The sequence below is a fragment of the Penicillium canescens genome (genome assembly GCF_028828765.1).
Source record: "Penicillium canescens strain IBT 15451 chromosome Unknown utg000010l_segment0_segment0, whole genome shotgun sequence".
Lineage (NCBI taxonomy): Eukaryota > Fungi > Ascomycota > Eurotiomycetes > Eurotiales > Aspergillaceae > Penicillium > Penicillium canescens.
The window spans coordinates 1,518,877-1,541,230 of record NW_026703972.1 but is presented as its reverse complement, the minus strand read 5'-3'; the positions used below and the strand labels follow the sequence as shown (position 1 = coordinate 1,541,230).

Genomic DNA, 22,354 nt, shown 5'->3' with positions numbered 1-22,354 from the left:
CAGGATACTGTGTCTAATCCGAGTTTAGGTCGGTTGACTACCGAGGTTCATAGCCAGCAAGCACTCTTCTTGGGAAATCAGGCTGGTGATAGCGATGAAACCAGCGTAGCTAGCAAGGAAGGCGACGCTGATGAGGAAAGTGATGATGGTCTAGTTCTTCCATTGCCAGAAGGGATTGGCCGAAAGCGCTCATCAGGGAGGATATGTAGACCTTCTAAGAGGCTTAAGGAGTTTGAAACCTATTAAAATTGAATTGATGCTATTTCCACTCGATGCAGTTGAGATTCCTTGTATCCCTAATACCTTAAGATACTCTAAGCTACTGCATAACTATATGCATGTTACGAATACCCCGCGTGGGCGGGTTTGGGCGGGCAGGTTTGGACAGTGGGCGGACACCCCCTATCCTGTCCGCCCATGGATATTAGTGGACTGTCCAAACCCGCCCAGTGGGCAGGTTTGGGCGGCTTTGGACAGTCCATGCGTGGACTCTGCCGAGGTCTAGTGGTGAGTATGTGAGGAAAGAAAGCAGTTCGAAAAATGTTCAAGAACACCAATCCACTAGTTTCGCCCATGCAATGAGTTTTCCGTTTCTATAAAGCGACCATCCCATCCCAACCTCAGTTTCGGAAAGTAGAAAAATACGAGACGTAGTCCGTCTGCAACCAACATGAACCCATTTCGAAAACAAGTTCCCGGTCACTCTGGCGATAACACTTCCAGTATCTATAGTCGATCCTCCGACACGGCCAAAGATGCAATACCTATGACTTCCATACCAACTACCCTACAAATCAAGCCATCTCTCCCTGAGATAAATCTGCTAGACCACCAAATCTCTATGGCTCGTGGATCTACCATGGCCTTGGAAACCACACGGCCGCGACTGAGGAAATCCAAAACTCAGCCCGAGATGTCAATTGCAGAATTGAAGGCTGAACGATTGCAGCAACATACTCAACAGGGGCTTGAAAACGACTTCTATTGTAAGTGTTTTGAGAGCTTCCACAAACTCGTCAGCACCACAATGGACGCAACCCAAACTTTGGCTCTGCAGTATCATTTCAACTCTGCAAACCACCCCTCCAGGGACCCGCGCTTGATTCGAGCTATAATTTCATTGAGGGTGGGTCTTGACAGATCCCGAGCCGAGGAAACCAGCGCAGAGCAGGAGTGGAAGCAGCAGTGGAAGGACTCTTCTGCTAGGCAGTCGTCGCTCCAATGGCTTTGACCATTGAGACATTTTGTGTGCCTTTGACATCTATCAGGACAGATAATCCAGGGCAGAAATTTTAGTTGAGATCAGGAAAAAGACTGACCGAGTGTTCTGAGATCTATACCAAGTGAAAGTTAACAATAAGACACCAGAATCTTCAAAGTCATCGCGAGAATTCACTTAGTGTTTTCCCACATTAGCCACAGCAGAGAGACAGTGCAGTTCCAAATGCCATTGTTGTTGTAGGAATAAACCGAAGACTCCTACGAACTTTTGAACTCGGCGCTTAAAAACTGTTCAACTTTGCAGATCAAGTCATCTTCACTGCACTGAAGGACTCGCTTTACAGCTTCTGGAAGCAAGATCAAGCGCCCGCCCAAATGATGTGGGCTGGCTTTACACAAGGGGATTTGTAGGCTGGCCTTTTGCTTTAGCTGGGTAGTCAGATGGTGGAATTCTGAAAGCGCCGTCTTCACGAACGCTTGAAGGCGACAAAGACTTTCGGAGTCTTCCAAGCCAACAGTGCATTTCGAGAATTTGATGGCAAGGCGGATTAGCTCAAGTGGTGATTTTCGATCCTGTGGAATGCGATGAACAGCCGCGTGGCGGATGCTAGTGACCACGCCACGCCAACGGGTCAACGCTCTCAGAGTTAACTGATAACATTCATCCTTGACTTTCTCTCGTTGAGCTTTCAAGAATCGGAAGACTTTTTGTAACTCTGAGGCCTCTGGGCATGTCCATCCGGCCGCGAGTGACTCTGCTAAATGCCATCCCTGGATAAAGCGGAAAGCATAAATTTCGAGTTGTCGTTGTACGACCTGCAAGATCTGGTACTGAGCGCGAAAGGGTATATACGCGGCCGAAAATCCGGATAATGAGCTTATGCTTTCCATTACCCCTGTCAAACATGGTTAGCTTATCGCAACTGGGTTATCAATGATGGAGTATCCGACATACCCTCATGCAGCATATCTTTCTGGGCCATAGAGCTGACTGGAGCTTCTGTGCAGTTCAGCCCTTTGGTGGTGGGTCAGATAATGTTGGAGCTTAATGAATGTATATGGACCTGTGGGCGGGGGTTTTTGTAATATATATGTGGTATGACAGGAGCAACTCGTCAAATGGACCTCGTAGAGTGTTGAGATATTGGCTCAGCAAGCCTGAGGCATCAACATCTCTGAATTCATGTGCAACGACCATATAGGGCTTATTGGATGCTTTCTACCATGGAACTCTTGTAGCTCCATCGCACTCTCGCTTATTGTATTTTTACTACTACAAATAGCTGTAGAAGTACCTCTTCAGGGAGTTAGAATTAAAACACCTCATTTCAATGACAAAACTTCTTGCCAAGAGAACCTTCATAGTCAGATATTTCAACACTTTTATCAGACTGGTCTCCCACTATATAGCCAGAGACGGTACAAAGAGGTAGAGACCATGCTTTGACGAGTTCTTCACGGGGCAAGAGAAAGTACTAGGCCTTAACGTTAATCATGAAGGGACATTGTACTCCAGAAAGTACATGGACAAGGCCTCTAGGCAGACCTTTCCTTTAGAAGTCTTTCGGATCCTTTAATACTAATTAGTATCAACCGTCCATAGTGGGTTAGTCCATCAGAGTTTCCACACTATCTCCGTGGATCCCATCCGAAGCTTGGCATATTTGAACACTAACCAGCCCCCGCATTCTATTCGGGCCAAGTCAGCTTCCTTCGGGACTTCGGGAACGGCCACGAACGACGACCGCCTCCTAGTGTTCGGACATCCTATCTTTGCACTCGATGGGAAATTGGTGGCAAGCCTAGACCGGGGACTGATTACCCCAACCCTACTGTATCTCAGCATTGTCAACGCTGGTTGGTCTCTGCCTGACCTGAAGCACTGCGTGAGAGAACAGCTGCCTGCCACGGCGAATTACAGCAGCTTGCTGAGGGGCCTAGATGTCGTGACCTCTAACCCCTCCACGTTAATTTGCCAGCCACCCGGTTCAGATTGGCTCCCGTCGCCGTCAGGTCCAAAAGTCTCTTGACTCGACACGAATCTGTGAGCCCTTGTCGGAGTTTCTCGTTCATAGTCTCCTCCTGCCCATGTATCAGCAGCGATGCATACACCATCCATTCCTGCGGCTTCCCGCATTCATCCCCGCCAAACTTTTCGAAGTTGATATGCCTAGATTACGAGGTGCGGAGCTATGCAGAAAAAAATATTGAAGTCCCCATGGTTAGTAGTGTATGCGCGGCTCCTTCGCCTCCTCTTTTCCCTAACACCCTCTCTCTGCTCCTCTCAATCCGTTCTACAAAATGAGGACGTTTCCCCTAGCGACCTGCTAATTATCAATTAAAGCTGCCGCGTGTTGGTGATCAAGATGCTGTCCCTTCACTCCGCGCTAGCTTCCACCAAGCCCCTCCGATCGCTGTGTCGACTCCCTGCGCCAGGGCCGACCACACTCGCGCGCCGCCGGCCCTCTCCTGAGCTCGACTCGGAGCACCGTCGTCCATCTGCGGAGCAACATTGGTTCCAAGGGCGAGGCCCAGCAGTACCTGTCCCACTTCTCCTCCGTTTCCCCCAGCAGTTCGCCGTTATCAAGGTCAGCGGTGCGATTATCACCGAGCACCTCCAGACCCTGTCCTTGGCCCTCGCTTTCCTGAACCATGTCGGTCTTTACCCGATTGTCGTCCACGGTGCTGGTCCGCAGCTCAACCGCACGATACAAGCCGCCGGTGCCGAGCCCCAATTTGAGAATGGGATCCGGGTCACGGATGGCAAGACCCCGTCGCTGGCGCGCAAGCTCGTTCCGGAGGAGAACATAAAGTTGGTCGAGGAGCCGGAGCGTATGGGTGTCCATGCTCGGCCGATCACCGCCGGTGTGTTTTTGGCCGATTATCTGGACAAGCTCAAGTATAACCTGGTGAGTACGATCAATGGCGTGAAGAAAAAGCCTAGTGAGTCGGCCATTGCAGCTGGCTGCCTACCCATCCTGACTTCCATGGCCGAGACCCCCGATGGCCAGGTGCTCAGTGTTAATGCCAATGTGGCTGCTGGTGAGCTAGCCGGCGCTTTGGAACCATTGAAGATCGTTTATCTCACTGAGAAGGATGATCTGTTCAATGGTGGTACCGGCGAGAATATCTCCGCCATCAATCTTAACGAGGAGTATGACCACCTGGTGACTCAATGGTGGGTCCATCACGGAAGTCGCCTGAAGATCAAGGAGAGCAAGATGTTGCTGAGTGACCTACCGCGCTCGTCCAGCGTGGCCATCATCCACCCTGCTCGTAACACAACTGATGCCAAGCGTAGAGGTCGGTCAACGAATCTATAGTTTCCAGTAAAACGCAAGTATTCAGGTTAGATAAAATCTAACTGCAGGGTAGGAGGCCGGTCAGTGAGGTAAGGAAGAAAGTAACAAGTTCAAATGTGGTAAGACTGTTTCTTGAGGATTCCTCACGAATCTTTCACGGAACACTCTATTTAACATTGAGTCTCCAGGAGGACACCGAGGTTCAATATACCGTGATTCGGTGAGGACAGCTCAACTAATGCAAGAATAACATGAGGGGAAGCATCTCTTATGAAACGTAAGAAAGAGGGTGCGTTATAACAATAGGCTCGTGCGGCATTCAGCCAGCCACGTTTTCACCTCCGCTTCATGGGCGAAGCGGTGCCGGTTATGAATAGCTTCATGGAAGAGAAGATAGTAACTCTCTATAACCAATTTTCCCTATGGCTAAATCAATCATGTCAGCTGGTATGAGGATGGCACTGGCTCCGTCATGTCCCAGGAATCCACTGTCACATCGCAGTTCTTGTAAACTGCACAACATTCCGTTCCCCCTCCAATTGCGGTGGGCAACCTAACCCAGTATGTGCCGTCGTAAGGGCCAAGATTGAAGTTATACGTCAAGTCGTGGTACCGAGAGTTACTATATATAGACAATATTAGCAATGGAAGGTTCATTGTCACTTGGATAATAGATGACGTCTTACCCGTTAACTGCGGTTGACGATTGTAACTTGGCATACATAGTACCACCATGGAATCCGTCGGCATAGTAGGTGGAGCCTACATTGGTTGGTAGTTTATGTGTTTGGCGATGGTGAGCCGCAATTTGGAGAATTGATAACTGTGCATTGAACCGCTGCGTCACAGTGCATAGTCAGCCTCAACATGACGAAGGCTGCTAACAGGGCCCGTTTCGGACGGACACCTAGTGGGAAATAGGAGATGGTACGCATTCTGGAGGACAACGATAACAGCTGAATGAAGGCAAGAAGCCTACTAACTTATGTTCGAAGGAGGATATAATGTGCTTCCACTTTTTTATCCGTAGTGTGTTGCGGCTTTTATAAGAATTTAAGTCTCCAGAATCTGCTTTAAGCTGCGCCACGAGACAAGATAGAAACAGTGTGAGAGGCTGGGAGTCTACTGGACAATACTGAAACAGTAGCAACATTCATTATCTCAAGCAGATCCGCCTACGCTAGTGGGCCGCGTTTCCCACATCAATAATTAACTAAGCGAAGATCAGTTAGTGAGTGCTGCCTCCTACAAGGCTATCAGCTGACTCTGTAATTCTGGGAAATGTGTCTCCTAACGGCGTCTGGGCGCATTTTCAGCGATAATATTCTTCGCGATGCGGAATACCTACTCGATAGTAGAAGCCCCTAGAGAGGCAGGTTCTCTTTTTTGGGCATGTTTGGCTTTGATTGCTGCATTTGCATCCCTTCCCTTCTTGCACGCATGCGGGTGGTAGAAACCGGAGGCCCGATTTCCGAAACTCGCGCTGCTGCCCTATTCGGGCTGCATCGGGTGCCCCGCATGCACGTGGCATTAACCCTGCTTCTTCTGCTGGTTAAGCAAGAGAGTAAACCCCCTACATGGCGCCTGTGTGGAGGAAGCTAAATCGGCTCAAAGATATTGATTAATTGGTTAACTTCATAGTTAAGCTTTCTAAGAAACTACCAAACCACCACCGCTCCACCACCGCTCCACTTCGCAAACAAAATAAGGAGTGGGGATAAGGGGGTGAATCCCGAAGTTTGAACTTGTTTTTCGCTTATCGCTAGATTAAGAAGTCTTAACTAACCACAGAAGTTTGGGTGGCAGCTTGAGTCAAACCTTATTTTTCCATCTTCCTGCACACACGGCTCGGAAATTCGAGAACTCTAATTAGTCCAGTCATTTGCTTCAAGCAATATGGTCAATAATGCCGTGCTCCTGCCACTTCTGTCGGCACTAGGGAAAGACGCTTCTACTAGCGGAAGCTTCTATCAGCACTAGAGAAAGACACTTCCACTAGCGAATATAGTCAGTCTACCCCGCATCTCTTCAAATCCTTCATTAAATAATTCACTGTAAAATAAAGAAAAAAATATATATATACATGAATAAAATATGTGGTACTTGGTCAGAGATGCTCAAGCTCAAGCAAATAAAGACATACTCATGTCAGACAGCCATTCAACAAATGAGGATAATCCCCAGAGCACATTTCATATCCTTTGGTGAGGCTGGCATTCGAAGCAAATTAAGATACAATAATATCCGAGTGGTCCAAAGCCGGTACTCTACTAGGCAGCCGTCGAATTTTTTAAGAGGGGTAATAGCGATAGGAAGGTGGCAGTTCGGCTTACCGAAAGTGTCAAGGTACAGGTCTGGGTAACATTATATTAGGAGTTTGGGTGGCGAGGGGGGTCCGGAAAAATTGGTGAATTTTGTAGTGAGCCGGTTATCCGTTCCGTCGTGGATTTTGCTACCACGGAATTGTACCCTGTTCGTAAGCGGCGCGGAAGTTATATGAGGTTGTACATTGCAATGGCCTGTATAGCTATGGAAATATGCTGGATGCCAATTAGAGCAACGGAATCAAAAGGGGGAAAACAACGACGAGACCTGGAAAGAGTGTTGATTCTGGTGGGCGATCTACTGAAGGCCGAGGGGGTTGAAATACCCTCGAGCATAAGGTCGCTCGAAGGTTACATGTCCGAGGTGACAGAAGGTCGCAAAAAGGACGCGTAAACCAAAGAGAGGGTATTGGATGACCACAGATCTCGGCTAGTCACAGTTGTACCTGACGAGTTAATATAATGCCTATCTCCATGTTCCTGACAGGTTGCGACTTTCCATCTGCAGGAACTGACAACTTATCTGCATCCTGTGTAGCGCCATGTCAGAGATAAGGCTCATTTCCCGAAGTAAACAAATCTTCCAATGCCTGATACGAATGAATACAGCAGGTCATGTCCCTGTGAAGGTATAAATAGAAGCGTCCTCGAACAGTGCTTCTCCATACTACCGAACATTTTTACCAGGCTACTCTCTGCTTTTAGCTCAACTAAACTGCATCCATAATGCTAAGTCTATTTATTCTACTACTGCATTTGGGTGTTCGCATCGCGCATGGCTATCCTAGCACTGCACACCAGCAAAGTGCCGAAACCGCACCGTCCCTATTCCTCAAGACTCTCAGTGAAAGCAATGAAACCGTCTTTATTCCTTATAAATCCCTTGATTATGGACAGTGGAAACCTGACAGCACTGTCTATGACGGTGTTCCTATGGTTGAGAAGCATGCTGTTGTTGATGGCAAAAACTTGACATACCAGGACTTCGATATACCTGCACTCACAACAGAGCAGGTTAGGAAGTATCTGATGTCGACTCCAGAGTTTTTTAATAGCCATGGGAAACAATCTTACACACTTGAAGACGTTGAGAAATACAGGTAAACGCATACCGCGCTTACATTTATGGACCTTGAACTCACTACGATTCTAATCTAGGCATTCCTTAATCTCAGGGGACCATAATATGACTATTGTACCCAGTCGTTATGCCAAAAGAATTTTACCTCACACCACGGATGTTGAGTGTGAGTTTGGCAGCAGTTCATTCTGTATACCAGAATGCAGGAGAAGCTCGTCTAGAGCCGTTATTCAGTCGACAAACCCGAACGTCTATGGGGACTATCATTACGAAAGCGGCGCTTTGTGTGGCACAGGCTCTATAACAAAGAGCGTCTCCGTTACTTCCGCGTCAGGGGTCAACATTGGCGGCAGTGACAATATTCCCGGGGTCAGTTTTGTGTACTTGCTTCCTTTTAAAACTGCGTATGCCTAACTTTAGCAACAGTTGGGGAAAGGGTGGACGGGCGCACTAACAAAATTCCTAAGCACCTTCGGACTATCAACTTCTCACAATTCAGACACGTGAGTTAAATTACTAACCCAATCCCCAATATGCAGAAATTAGGGAGTACTGATAACCCGTCTTATTAGCGTTACAACCAGTATTTCCTATTCCGGCACTTGTGGGCCACATAATGTCTGCTTTCTCTGGGAGAGACCACATTTCACCGTTGAACAAGGAGTCATTACTGTGAGTAATGAGCAACTATTCTGGTCACTTCTAGCTGTGTAACCATACTGATTAAAGTAGACTCAGGAGTTTGATATCGCTACCAATAAGGCTTGCGGCTCTCCATCTGTGACGCCATTTGAGGCCCATATAATGCATGAGGATAGCGATGCTGGAGGCGCTGGTATGTACCTCTCCATCTCATCAGTTCCTATGTTCTGTTTCACCTGCTTTGTCTTCCCTGCTCTGCTACGTCATTGACACAAATGAGAAAAATGAAGGCTTGCTAATTGGATAGCTGACTATGGTGCTTGCTATTCTATGACGTACCATGGGTGCCCAGGCCCGGTAGAAGCTTCATCTACTCTTCCCCGCTGTCCAGATGGCTATTGAGCACTGTACCCGACTTGGACAGATGACTCTGCTCGATACGCTTTAGGTGTCCCTGTTTTTGGTGCTACCATTACTCCGTTCGGCTCACCCTATACCTCTGAATATAAACAGCCCTATTCGGATACGGGGCGTGAGAAGACACGTGAACGAATCAACGCGTTTATCAGGGAAAGCGGCATATTTGATGCAGTGCTCATTGACAATATATTTTGTCAACATGGAAACCAGCTATCGCTTTTCGAAGCTCCGAAGCACACTCGTCCACACCAACGGCTCTGTCGACCCGAGACTCCATTTATGTGGCAGTATCATCCTACTCTGCTTTATTTACCATATGTCTCAGTGCCCTTCATCCATAAGCAATACGGCCACAGCTTTGGTTTCTCTCTTAGCCCAACTCGTTTGTTTTGGGACTTCTCCCTTTTGTCACTACATGCTGGATTCGGGAAAGCAGCTCCCTTCTTCCTCCTTCCTGCTGGACTACCTCGGAATTATTCTTCACATGTGGGGGACATCCGTATCAGTCTTGCTTTTAGAGGCTACTGATAGGGGGAACAACAATTCCATTTTCCTGGGAGTCACACTCGGCGGGGTGGTCGGTGCCACTTATTTGATAACCTGGCCAAGAGAGAAGAGAGAACGAGTGCTGGTGATTGGAGGGGTTTGGAGCTTTGGCTTTATGCAGCGTCTCGCTCTACAACGCTGGCTTTTCTGGTATATCTCGACTGACAGCCTCTTATATCTTAATGGCTTTGGTTAACGGCATCGGAGGTTGGTTCTACTCTCATGGGTCTATTCAAGTCCTGAGTCAACGTTCACCCAAGCACTACACTGTGTCGGGGCACACGTTGATGCACATATGCTCCCTGATTGCATCCATATTTCACGCTTCAATCTTGGTTTCTTCTGTTTGTATCTGACAGACTTGAGCCCTTAATCACATGAGGTTTCGATTTCGGCTATTTCTATGAAAATTCGGTCATGCTTGTTGATAATGTTAATGGCACGTAAGATTCCGATCAGCTCGGCGGCGTATATTCCGACCCGACCGTCTGCCTATCGGCTCGACCTGAACCTGTGATGATTCTGTAATCCCTAGGCTGTTGTCCAGCGCTATGTCAGTGTGTGTTGGCACCAACGGAAGGATAATTTGTGATTAGGTGGTCTGGGTAGTACTCAGAGTGGACTCCACGAACATGTGGCTTGTTACGCGGCTATGGCCCTCTTTGAATGCTCAAGCGAACTGATCTTGCCATATCACCTATTCTCATGATACTAAATCCATTGAATGTCAGACTTGGAAAGGTTGAAGCAATCTCGCGGGTTGTCTGCGGACTAGTTCCCACAGCCAAGTTCCAAAGGAGAGGGCCAGCCTCGTATCAGTATGCAACTTAAAGGTAGAGAACAGTTGACAGATATTATCACATTAGAAGGTATTAGTGGATTATTATTGATAAACCTAAAAGCGCAAAGCTCCTGGAATCGTATAGCAGACTCTCGATTGGACATGCCTTCAATTGTGGCTTTCGTCGCCAAATAATGACACAATCTGATCTGGCAGCCATGTTGCTCCTGGAAATACACTTCAAATCAATTACTGGATCGGGCTCCATGTGGATACGGATATCCTTGATCCGACCGTCGCGTTGGTGTTCGATACAAAATATTACGAACGTTCAAAAGAGCAGAATTGGTCGGATAAACATGTCAGTGCACGGTTCAAGTGGGGCAACGGATCAGATCGCGGTTGAGACGGTCAGTCGCGGTCAAACCGGTTATCATTGCGGTTCAACAGTAAAAGCAACCGATTTCACTACTTTATCCAAGACCAATTTCCTACAAAATAGGTGACAGTAGTAGGTCAAGCGAGACTTGCGCTGACCCGGGCTAGACGTCCAACCACCAAACATCAATGGGCATTCGGCCGTTTGCTTGGACAGGAATTAGAAGTGAAATTGATCTCTTGCGTTTACGGTACAATCTCCGTGTCGAGCTTTCACTGCGTTTGCACAAGTTTGCCAGCAGGAGTACAACCAAGTTCGAAATCAGATTTGCCATTTTACATGATTTTTTTCCGTAGGCAACCGAAATCATAAAGCCCCGCCCGATGAGGGAGCCAAAGATAGCGAGCATCTTCCTGACGCGCTGGGGCAGCGCGACGCAAGCGGCGTCAGCACCAGCCGAAGCTGGCGGACAACCCGGGGGTGGGCGATTGCAGGTATTTGCAGACCGTCCTTAGGGGACTGGCCACGATCAATTGACCACTGAGCTAGCCGGTAGGTGGCCTTGCCGTGACCGTCGTTTTCGGTAGGAGCATCGCTGGCTGTTTGCCCTGGGACGTTCGCGGCTGCACTGCAGAAAGTGGCGAGCAGCAAAGGAATGAGAGAAAATTGAGTATACAGTATTAAAGCTATCTCTCAAAATACGAGGCGACGGGACAGAAGAAACAGAAGAGGGGAGAACAGGATGCAGGCGGCCCCGGAACTGCCGACCGGCAAAAAAGCCTTGATGGCCGCTGCCGCGCGTGCGAGAGCGGTCAGATAAGGAAGTTGGCTACGTTAGGGATAAGAGCTGGGCCTGCGATCATCTAAATTGGTTACGATTGTCTATACTCTATCCAGTTTTGGAAAAGCCAGAATTATTTATATCTCAAGTCACGAAGTCGTATATATATTCTAAAGTCCTTGAAGAGGCCAGATATTACCATAAATGGTATTTTGGGATGTCCAGCTCGGTAGTGAATTACGCTAGATTCCGCGACACGTATTACCACATGGCTGGCTGGGATTTGGGGTTACCCCGAAAACCTTAACCATCCAAATAACTGGTATCCGCCGAATCCCGAGAGATCCCCATAGGATAGAGGATATACATACGCATACTATAATGTTCCAAAGAACATGACAGGACCTTCAATGGTAATTAATAATATCTCACATCTTGCACTTTGCTGATAGTACCACTGGATAGCGGCTTTCGACAGATAGGGATCATGTTAATGAATTTTCTGCTTCCAGAATAGTTAAAGAGTACCTGGTGTGGTATCACAGTTTCCTGGAATAGTATCTCGAATTTTCCCAGGACTCATCGAACCCGTAGAACGCTAAGTGTTTTGGATCTCTTGGGATCCAAAGAGGGAAACAAAAAAAACCTTCAATGGCTGATAACCGTGTATTTCACGCTATACTGATATACTATACTATTCTTTAATCTCTCCTGATAGGAGAGACGCGGAGATAGTGTGACAAGCCCCACAGGACTCCCACTATGGGACTTGGGACTTCCACTCATGGACGAGTTGGGCTAAAGCTTTGGATCCCATCGACGGGACTAAAAGGGCGACGGGCCTCGAAAAGTCCAATAAGGTTTAGATCAAATCATGCCTCCGTTCTGAACTCAGTTCCTGGTTGCCCCGTACGGCACTTAAGAGGCTGGCTCCGGCCTCCTTCAAAACGTTCGCAAGTCTCTTCCACCATGGTATCAACAACGGCAGACGACAACAAAAATGCCGGTACTGGCGTACTGGCAACAGCATGGGCCTTCACTGCGGCTGCAATTGTCGTCATGGCACTCCGGGTAGTCGCCAAGATCAAGATTGCCAACTTCAACGTCGATGATGTTGTGATGATCATTGCGCTCGTGCGTTCGCCCTGTTCTCATCGGCGGAATGACGGGCTGACCCTGCTATCATGTTTCTACGTGTAGGTGTTCCTCATTGCCAGTGCGGCTTGCGTCACTGTCGCAGTCCAGGTTAGCCTCGCTCGCAACTCGACCATCACGCAAGAACAGGAGGTGCAACGCATTCAATGGTATCTGGCTGCACCGTCTGCATGCATTATCTCCTGCGCAACTGGCCGTATCGCATTCATCATGTACCTCCGCCGTCTCGTTCCATTACAATCGAAAACGCGGACTGTCTTTTGGTTACTTTTAGGACTGCAACCACCCGTTAACATAGTTCCGATCCTCCTGATGTACCTTCAATGCAAGGTATATTGCATGCCTGTAAGCATTCAGATAAACTGTGGTTATTTTCAGGGTGGTCCGTATTCCCTCTCCCTAGCTCCTATGGCTGTCACGCTCGTTACTGACCGCCCTAGCTTTTAACGCGGCAACTGATCTATACCTCGCGACCTTCCCGATCTATAGCTTCTGGAGCTTGCAACTCAGACTGCGCATCAAGATTGTGCTGCTGTGCCTACTCAGTATGGGTCTCTTGTAAGGGCATACATAACTCCAAGTATACTCGTGTCTGGATTTTCTAACACCATCCTTGCCGCTTTTTCTATAGTGCCATGATCGCCTGTATAATCAAGGCGGTCGAGCTTCGTTCAACGAGTGAAATTGGATACCCTACAGTTGTGCAAGCCAATCTGGTACATTGGGCCTACATTGAGGCAGGTCTGGTGGTGATCTGTTCTTCTGTTCCATGTCTGCGGCCGCTCTTCGTCACGATGGTGGAAAACCTCGGTAGCTCCCCAAGACCGACGTACGAGCTCACTCCCACTTATGCACAGTCCGGCCACACTCGGTCTCACATCACGACGCGCGCCCACACATACATCCGTGGAGATGCCCACGATGACTGGGGAGATGGAGACAGTGCCCGCCAGATCCTGGAGGGGATACGCGGTGGGATTACTAAGGAGACGACTGTAACGGTGCGAAACGAGCTGTTATCAGCATAAGTACCCTCGAAGGGGAGCACATGTAATCAGAGTCACGCTCGAAGTTTTAGTTCCTAGGAGGGAAGTGATTGAAAGCCATTGGACCTCATGCCCCATAGAGAACGTAGAAGGGCCTGTATGACCGGTGCATCATCTATACCGCCCAAAATAGTGAATTATCCTCGAATACAGCTCCCTTTCGGGGCTCTTCCTAAGGCGTTGACGGGCGTGAGGTCGGCACTGATCACCTGAAGATTCGAAGCGTACGTAGATTTTCCACGGAGTTTCCGGCAAAAAGTTCCTCTGTAAAAGCTACTGTCCGGAATCCAAGATGCCCTAGGGATGTGAACTGGCTCTGGAAATACATTGGCAAGATCTGGGAGTGTGAGGGTCTCACGTATACATAGAGGTGGATAGTGTTTCAAGATGAACAATCGATATTAGGAATAACTATAGTTGACTCTAGATACAAGACGTAGCGCGAGGAAGCAAAAGAAAGGTAGCTTCCTCGCGTTCAGGGGAACCCATGTGCACTATGTGGGTCCCGTGCGGATCATATCTCCATCCGTTCCGCATGCTTCATCTATATCCTTGACAGAATCAGCGGACTGTAATCATCAAACCTGGCTACATATCTTGAGTTACTGTATACAGTCTTTGAAACCAACAGACACTATAAGTTCCGGTTTCCATCTTCTATGGACTCTTTGACTTCTACCCGTATAGCTTCAGTTTACCTTGAACGTGTTGTGCTACAACAATCGCCCCTACATACTGGATTCTTCAGTGTCGCAGTACCACTCGCCCTGAGCTGAAACCGCCTTTCAGCAATACGCCTTCCGCTTCTGCGCCTGCTGAGAAGAGTGTTTGACATATCCTATTGCAGTGCATCGGGAGTGACAGTCTATCACCAATTGTTATGTCCACGCGTCCTATAGCTATCACACGTCTTGCTTAAACAGTTGGAATACAACGGTGGTAGCTTGCAATATTGACCAGTCCAACCACAATGCCTCTTCATTCCTGCCAATCATGCCGCAGTTTGAAAATTCGATGCAATCGTGAAGTTCCCCATTGTCAAGCTTGTGTCGGGCGTGGTAAATTGTGTGTTTATGCAATGAAAGGGTCAGACCGGAGACCTGCTCTCTCAGAGCTACGGCCAAATCAGCAAAAGCAAGTGCAAGAGGGTGAATTTGGTGATTACCAAACTACATGGAAAGGACAAAAACCGCCAACCGAACAGGCTTTGCAACACGGAACGAGTACAGCTGAGGCTATGCACCACGTCGTAGGGTGTGCAGATGATGAACATATTCAGCACTTGAAGAAGAAGGGTTTCAAGCAAGATCAAAATCCGCCTTACGAGATACTACCAAAGATTGTTGCGGCTACGGTGGGGGAGTCTTTCCCAAACAAATGGCCCTACAGCTGCTGAAGATATTATGGAACGAGGTCGAAGCTTGTCAACCTCTCAAACGACAAAGCCGTTTGTGCAGATGACCCCTCCGGTAATAATCACAATCTATGAGGCTTTGAGACCCACGACTGACTGTCAACCAGACCTCTTTGCCTCCACCGCCGAATTTTGATTTTACTTTATTGGTGACCTCACGCAGTCAAGAGGAGCAAGAAGAGTGTAGTTTGGCCATAACGGGTCACCTGTCGCTGCGGTCGTAGACCGTAGCGTCAGATAGGGCCCAAATGACCCGGCCAAACTAGGATGGTGGAGGGGACGGTGGTGGAAGCAGCAGAGACAGCGAGGCCGGCGAGCCTGTCTGGAACTGGTGATTGAGCTTGTACAAAACTGACGCGTTCGCCGTAAAATACACCCTGAAAGACTCTGAGGTCCATCTCCCTAGCATCTGAATCTGGTCGTCGAGTATCCCACTATCGTGCGCACGCTGAGCTGCGCCCTTCCGAAAACTGTGACCCGAGTAGCCCTCTGTCCGTAGTCCAAGCGCTCTTAGCTTAGTAGATAAGGTCGAGAGGGAGTTGTTGCGACTGAATGGTCTTCTGTGGAAGGAGAACAATGGGGCGTCGGGCCCTCTAGGATCGAGGAGTAGCAGCTTCTGAAGGGCATCAACAGGGCAAGCGCCGTCTCCCGTCTTTGCAAGAACAATTTGCACCCCTTCGTGGCGGCGGTCCGTCTTACTGCGCTTGAGTGTGAGTTGTGCGTGGTCTAACGAGGACGAGAATCTGACGTCGGAGCGAGTTAACTTTGTGGCTGAGAAGATAGAATGTGTGCTAAGGTCTTCAGTCTTGTAGGTGAATTCGCCGAGGCGGAGGAATCCAGCAAATGCTACCCGGCACGCGGTTGCGAAGTTCAAGTCGTCTAGAAGGTTCGCAGACATCTCCAAGGGCCGTGACGGGAGTGCGGCGAGGCCCGCGGATAGTTTCGTAATAGTGTCACGCGAAATAGGTTTTCTGACCCGTACTTTTGTGATGGGGTTGAGTCTTCTCGCACCGTCTATGAGACGTCGAAAATGCTTGTTATCGAAGAGTTTATCGTCAAGGAAATTATCGATATGGTAGGCTCGGAGAGCGGCTAGGTCGGCGAGTGCGGTGTCAGGCTTGACGGCCTTTTGGCTGGCGTTACCAAGGAGTCGTGAGCTTAGCCATGAGGTTAATGAATGTCTTGACACTGGCCATGCGGAGAAATTTTGTAGCGCGCAGTGCTTTTCGTAGCTGCGCTGAACGGAGAGGTAAACGGAACGGGTGTTGGCGCTGAGTCCGTTCCAGAGCAGTTTTAGGTGGCCGGTATTGAGCTGAGGAGCTCGTGAAGAGAACCACGCGGGCGGTTCAATACCGAGAGGTCCTGCCAATGGGGACAAATGTTAGCAATGTCTTCAAGATTGTTACGTGAGAGCGCGTCTGCTAATGTATTTTCCCCGGAGGGGAGCCAGTGTGGCACGATGTGGATGTCTCTCGCCGCCGCTAGGATAAGCAGGCTCTTCAGAGGTGCGTTAGGCGGACCATGAAGAAAGCCTTTCTTGAGTCCCGTGTGCGCTGTGGAGCTATCCGTGTGGATAACGAGAGTATGATGGAGCCAATGGTGGCTGAAGAGTAGGAAGCCTTGTAGAATAGCGTCTACTTCGTTGGTATTGATGTGCGCATGTGCGTCTTCAGCAAGGGCCAATGTGGCAGCATTGCTTGGATGAAGCTGGTGACAATGGGCCAGCCAGCAGTCTAATGTAGACTTGGATGAGAAGAAGAAGAGCCCCTGGCCTAAATTAGAGGCATCTGTGTAGAGATGCGTGATGGGGCGGCGGCAAGGGTCAACTAGGAGTACGCCGTTGGAGAGAGACAAGGAGTCCTTCCACCATTCCAAATCGTCACGTACCTCGTAAGGGATACGGCGGCGCGCACTACTCCCATGTGGGAAAGCGGCTTGGAAGGTGTATAGTGACTGTAGTCTTGTTCTTCCAAGTCGGACGACTCTTGAACAAAAGGCTAATAAGCCTGTGAGGCGCTCTGCTTGCTTGAGGGAGAGACTCGCTGCGTTCAAGGCAGCTGCGGCATCCAATGTGGCGCGGCACAACTTTCCTGGTGGCAGACGAGCTTCCATTGCAATAAAGCGATCTGGATACCTAGGACTGTTACACAGGTCCCTTGCTGGTTCTTTTTTGTATTGCGAGGAATACGTAGATAGTCGGTGACTCTGTTATAAACCTCATCAAAAAGACCTGTGGGGTCGGACACTGAGGGAGACTGAGTAATTGTGATGAAGTCATCTAGGTAATGATTGATATGGAATGCAGGGAGGAGGCATTGGAGTATCCAATGGAGTGCCTCGGCGAAGAGGTTGAAGAGAAACGGGGCCGTTGCGACGCCAAAGGGGAGGCAGCATTCGACATAAGTGGAATCGGTCCACTGGAAGGCAAGGAGGTGCTGGTTATCCTCGGCAATGGGGACGATTCGGAAGGCGTCCTTGATGTCCCTCTTGATTATTGTGCAACCTGGGCCAGCTTGTATGGCCTGCTCGTAAATGTCGTCGATTGTCATGTATTCGATAGCTGACCAGGAGTCCGGTACGCCCTGGTTAAGGCCCTGTCCAGGGGGCCAGGATAGATCATGGATGCGGCGCCAACCCCCGTCGTGCTTAGGGACTAACCCAAGCGGTGAAACGAAGGAGGGCCTAGAGGCTAGTCTAACACGACCGAGGCTGAGATCCTCTGCTAGCTTGGCCGTGATCATGCCGGGTTCATGTATGTGATGGTTGGAGGAATAGCGAAACTGCTTCTTGCCCCTATAGCCGACCTGAACACCGTAGGTCAGAATTCCAGCGATAGTGGACCCGAGATCGCCCGGATAGTAGCGTAGAAGATTGCTCCAGTCTTTCGCATGCAGTGGCGACGGAGAGGACTGTAGCCTTGGGAGCTCTGGGTTGAAAACGGGGTATTGAACAGCAGTGTTTGGTCTGGGCGGTTGCCCCTGTGGTATGAGGCTTAGGGATAGGGGATTGAGAACAACGTTGTCGGTGTCACTAGTGCAGTTCCCAAGGGCTGTCACTTGCTATTTCTTCTTGCGGCAGGAGGAGGCGCCATGCTCGCTTAGCCCACATGCCGTGCACTCATGACGTCTCTTACAGCCTTCCCAGGAGCACCCTGTCGTATTGAACTTATCGCAAACTTCTGTCTCATTATTCGAAGATCTGGTATTCCTAGCTTGACGAGGCCGGGTTGGAGGGTTTGTTGGTGTCTTTGCAGACAGGGTGAGATTGTGGCGGAGGTATTTCTCGCGAAATGGGCCTGTGACCAGGTAGTTGTCCGTCGATAACTCTCCTTTATCCATCATGTATTGGTGGAAATTAAGAGCAAGTCGGAGGACTGCTTCCGACCACTGATAAGTCTGAGCGAAGTCCAGGATCTGCCTCATAAACATGAGTAGATTGGGAACTGCTTTAGGGTGTTTTTCGCCGAAGAGATATCCTACAACGGCCAGATAGGCAAGAAAGCAGGTCGTCCATATTTGAGGATTGGGGCCCCAGTCCTTAAGACGCTGCTGCCTTCTTGAAGCCTACTGTGCCTCCCAACTCGGTCATCTTGAAGACTCTGTCCTCCTGATCTAGCTCGGTGACTGACTTCTCTTTGAAGCGTATGAGTTCAGTCGCCTTCAACTTCCTCTCAAAGACGCGAGTAAGAAGGGCGGCGGAGACACCAGGAAATATGTCGATGAGTGGTTTGACTTCGGGGAGTGGCTCACGGTTTTCTTCGGGATTATCGTCATCTTGAAGGTCCACACGAGGCCTTCTGCGGCGGAGGTCGGTCTCCGCTACATCCATTTCAAGGCGCCTAGCCCGGTCTCTCTGTATCTGTCCTAGCCAACTGGCACGGTCTGCCGCGCCCATGGTTTCCCAAATGTGGGCCGGAGGCCAAGCGGAGTCGAGTGTGGCAGGCGTGACACTGCTAGATTGGCCGAACGTCATGGCGGAGAGCAATATAGTCAAGGCTTATCGGTGCTATAGCCGTAGAGAAAGGATGTGATACTCAAAATCAAGACTTGACTGCGTGAGAGATGACGAGCTACCCGCAGAGGCAAGCAACTGACTCCTGTGGGGCAGTTGTAGGAGGAAGAGGCGTAATGTCGGTGTAAATATCACGTGAGGCTACGGGCATTGCCGCGGAAGACGCGATGGATCACGCGTCGTAGTGACGCCTTGGTCTTATCTCCGATGCGGCGATAGAACTCCCAACAGCGATGTTTCACATTGGGATGGGCTGCTCCTAATTCCAATAGCATGAAAATCAGCAGTGTCCGTGTTTTGGAGCACAAAAATTTGCGCGAACAACTGATATAGCACAGCAGAGGGCGCGACAAATCACTCACACTACCAGGATGAATGGACTTCCTTGCAGTCAAGCTCGCAATCGAATGTCCATACCTGTTATTGATATTACTCATCTAAGGTATGCTGGCTAGTCTTAAGCGACGGGACCAGGAAAGATGTGTAGGCCATGGCTTGTGCAGAGCACTAACAGGAGTGTGGTAGCCTCGGGGGCACTCTAATGCGATGTCCTTGGTTCACTGTCATTCATTAGCTTTCAGATCGGCGAGATAGTGCATGACTCACATGTTCTGGTGGCCAAAACTAGGGACGAAGAGACGGCAAAAAGCTGTGGCCCTTGCGCTCGTGCCTTGTTGTCGAATTTCCTCGGTTATATTTAAATCGCATCGACTTCAGGATCAGTAGAATCCAGACAGGTCAGGCTAAGATTCACATAACTGCGACGCGGGTATTCGCGCTTTCTCTTGGGAATACACACAGAGGCTGTACAGTAGATCAGCTCAGTCGGCTGCTGTGACGGAGGCATCTTCGCATAGACATCTTTAATCGGCTAGTGTGGATAGCAGTGCATCTGGTGGGAATCATACCTGTATCTCTCACAAGCACTGTATGGCTTGCTAATCCACCACGTATTCAATGAATGTCAGTACAGTGGCAATTTCAGTATGGGATCAATGGGGAAGTACTTCTCAGTGGCTCAGACCCAAGCCCTCTCGAATTTGCAGAGTCAGGAGAATAAATTGTAGAGCAAATTGCCGGGGTAGAGGACGTATTTATAGGCTTATCGGCTTCTGTGACTTACAAGCTTGGTACCTGTCCTAATTGAGGTCACTTTCATGTTTTCTTTTTGCCGCAATATTTGCAGCGACATCCTTGATGCCTTGAGATGCTCAGCGAGAGAGAGAGTAAAAGCGGTGTCGAGAAAAAGGATGCTGAGTTGGTCAAGAAACGTTGGCTGACTGTTGAATCTTTCACGGCTCTCTAAAATTCAGGCACTGAGTACTATTCAATCCGCAATGGCAGGCTCATATTTCTTGTTCTGATACCTCACCTGTGAGTGACTCAACGTTGAATTACCGAAAAGCGCCTACAATTTCGTCCCGATAAGTATGTATTTCTTTTTCTTAACCTCGCTTTAGTGTGGTGTTGGTTGTGTAGAGCTATGAGTCTGTCCGTCTAGACTGCAGAAAGCGAGGTCATTCGACCCGTCAACCCGTTGAAGCTTGGCCACGCGTTGTCAACACTCAATTTCCGAACTTGCGACCATGAATGAAGACACGCATTTTTTTTTGTTTTGTTATCTTTTTCAGCTTCTTTTTTTGGTGACTGAAGGTTCTACAATATTCCATTTGTCGGATTTCTGAGGCGTTAAACGAAACGGAAAGTAGTGTCTGGTTGAAATATATACCCTCAATAATTTTGAAATGTCTGTTGAGATATTGGCTCAGTGAGCCTGAGGCCTCAACATCTCTGAATTCATGCGCAACGACCATATAGGGCTTATTAGATGTTTTGTACCATGGAACTCTTGCAGGTCCGTCGCACTCTCGCTTATTGTATTTTTACTATTACAAATAGCTGTAGAAGTACCTCTTTAGGGAGTTAGAATTAAAACACCTCATTTCAATGACAACACTTCTTGCCAAGAGAACCTCCATAGTCAGATATTGTTGAAAATATCTGACTATGGAGGTTCTCTTGGCAAGAAGTGTATGTCAATGTGTTGTAATTTAGAATGTCTAATGATGGAGGATGAATAAAGTATGCAAACAGTCTATTCCAGAGAGGTGTTTAAGTCTGGTCTCTTTCTCTCTAGAATAGGTCAAATTCATGCCGTCTTGGGTTGTACATCCTGAATTTCAACAGCTTCCTCGCGTTCAGGGGAACCCATGTACACCATGTGGGTCCCGCGCGGATCATATCTCAATCCGTTCCGTATGCTTCATGTATATCCTTGACAGCCCCAACTTAGCTCTTCGGGCCCTTCATATTCTCGAGAAACCAAAATTATTCCTGGGACCTTCAGTCCAGTTTGTCAGAGATCGAGCATATATAGTAGCTTGGGTGTTTGTTCGCTGACCAAACATTGTGCCTTTTTGGCCAGATGGCGTAGTGGTAAACCCAAGCATCCATGAACCGTCACAAGCACTGAGGATTTTCGTATTCCTGGGAGCGTCTCCTTGGCTTCTGGAATTTTGTTCAGCTCTAGATCCATTGAAACATGATCTTTATGATTGAGATCCTACCTCATTTTGAGTGAACAGCTTATGCTCCCAAGCAAGGTCGATTTATTCATGTAGTAGATGTATATATCTTCTCAGCTCAGGTTCCAAGATACCCCTTATTCCATGCGCCGACACTCGGTGGTCACAACACCCGAGCTGCAGCTCACACAAGAATGCGTATACCAAGCAAGGGATGTTATCTCCCGGTCGCTAGCGGTGAGTTACCGCAAGCTTGTTCTGACCGAAGGATATATCCCGACAATAGCCTTGACCATCTTGCATTCAGGATCTGGGTCTAAAATGTGGATCTGGATCCGCCCCATTTCGTGGTCTAGTTGTTGTAAGGGCTAGGATACAGATAGCTTGGGCATTCACGGTCATTGGGTGTCGGGCCCAACTGTCGACCAGGGCACAGCAGGGCGGCATAATCCCCAACGTAAAAGCAAGAGTCATAGACACCTAATGACTCGTATTTAGCGCCCGCCTTATTCATTTTTGGCTGATAGAGATGATTTGTGATCAAAGTAAAAGTGGGTGGACAACGTACCAGCGGCACCACATGATGAGCTTGCATCTTGGCAATCGTTGTTCTCTCCCTGAACCAACGGGAGATGGATGTTCATATAACTGGGCTCACTTGTGCTACAAATACGTCCGTCTTTCGTCTTCTTAATCACCTTTGCGAGAAATTAGGCTGAAGGTCTC

At 48.7% G+C, this 22,354-nt stretch overlaps 3 protein-coding genes across 3 annotated transcripts; all 3 read left to right on the top strand.

The window, feature by feature from the left end:
• Positions 1-3,587: 3,587 nt before the first annotated feature.
• Positions 3,588-4,544, top strand: N7446_012319 (uncharacterized protein; the record flags this gene model as incomplete). The annotated part of the gene is made up of 1 exon (XM_058521061.1): positions 3,588-4,544. One exon carries the CDS (start codon positions 3,588-3,590, stop codon positions 4,542-4,544), a length of 957 nt encoding a protein of 318 aa, XP_058366427.1.
• Positions 4,545-7,573: 3,029 nt separating this feature from the next.
• N7446_012318 (uncharacterized protein) lies at positions 7,574-8,840 on the top strand (the record flags this gene model as incomplete). Its single annotated transcript, XM_058521060.1, has 6 exons — positions 7,574-7,947; positions 8,051-8,094; positions 8,224-8,297; positions 8,355-8,431; positions 8,501-8,600; positions 8,661-8,840. 6 exons carry the CDS (start codon positions 7,574-7,576, stop codon positions 8,838-8,840), a joined length of 849 nt encoding a protein of 282 aa, XP_058366426.1.
• Positions 8,841-12,446: 3,606 nt separating this feature from the next.
• On the top strand, positions 12,447-13,660 carry N7446_012317 (uncharacterized protein; the record flags this gene model as incomplete). The annotated part of the gene is made up of 5 exons (XM_058521059.1): positions 12,447-12,611; positions 12,678-12,962; positions 13,011-13,014; positions 13,073-13,190; positions 13,264-13,660. 5 exons carry the CDS (start codon positions 12,447-12,449, stop codon positions 13,658-13,660), a joined length of 969 nt encoding a protein of 322 aa, XP_058366425.1.
• Positions 13,661-22,354: the final 8,694 nt, after the last annotated feature.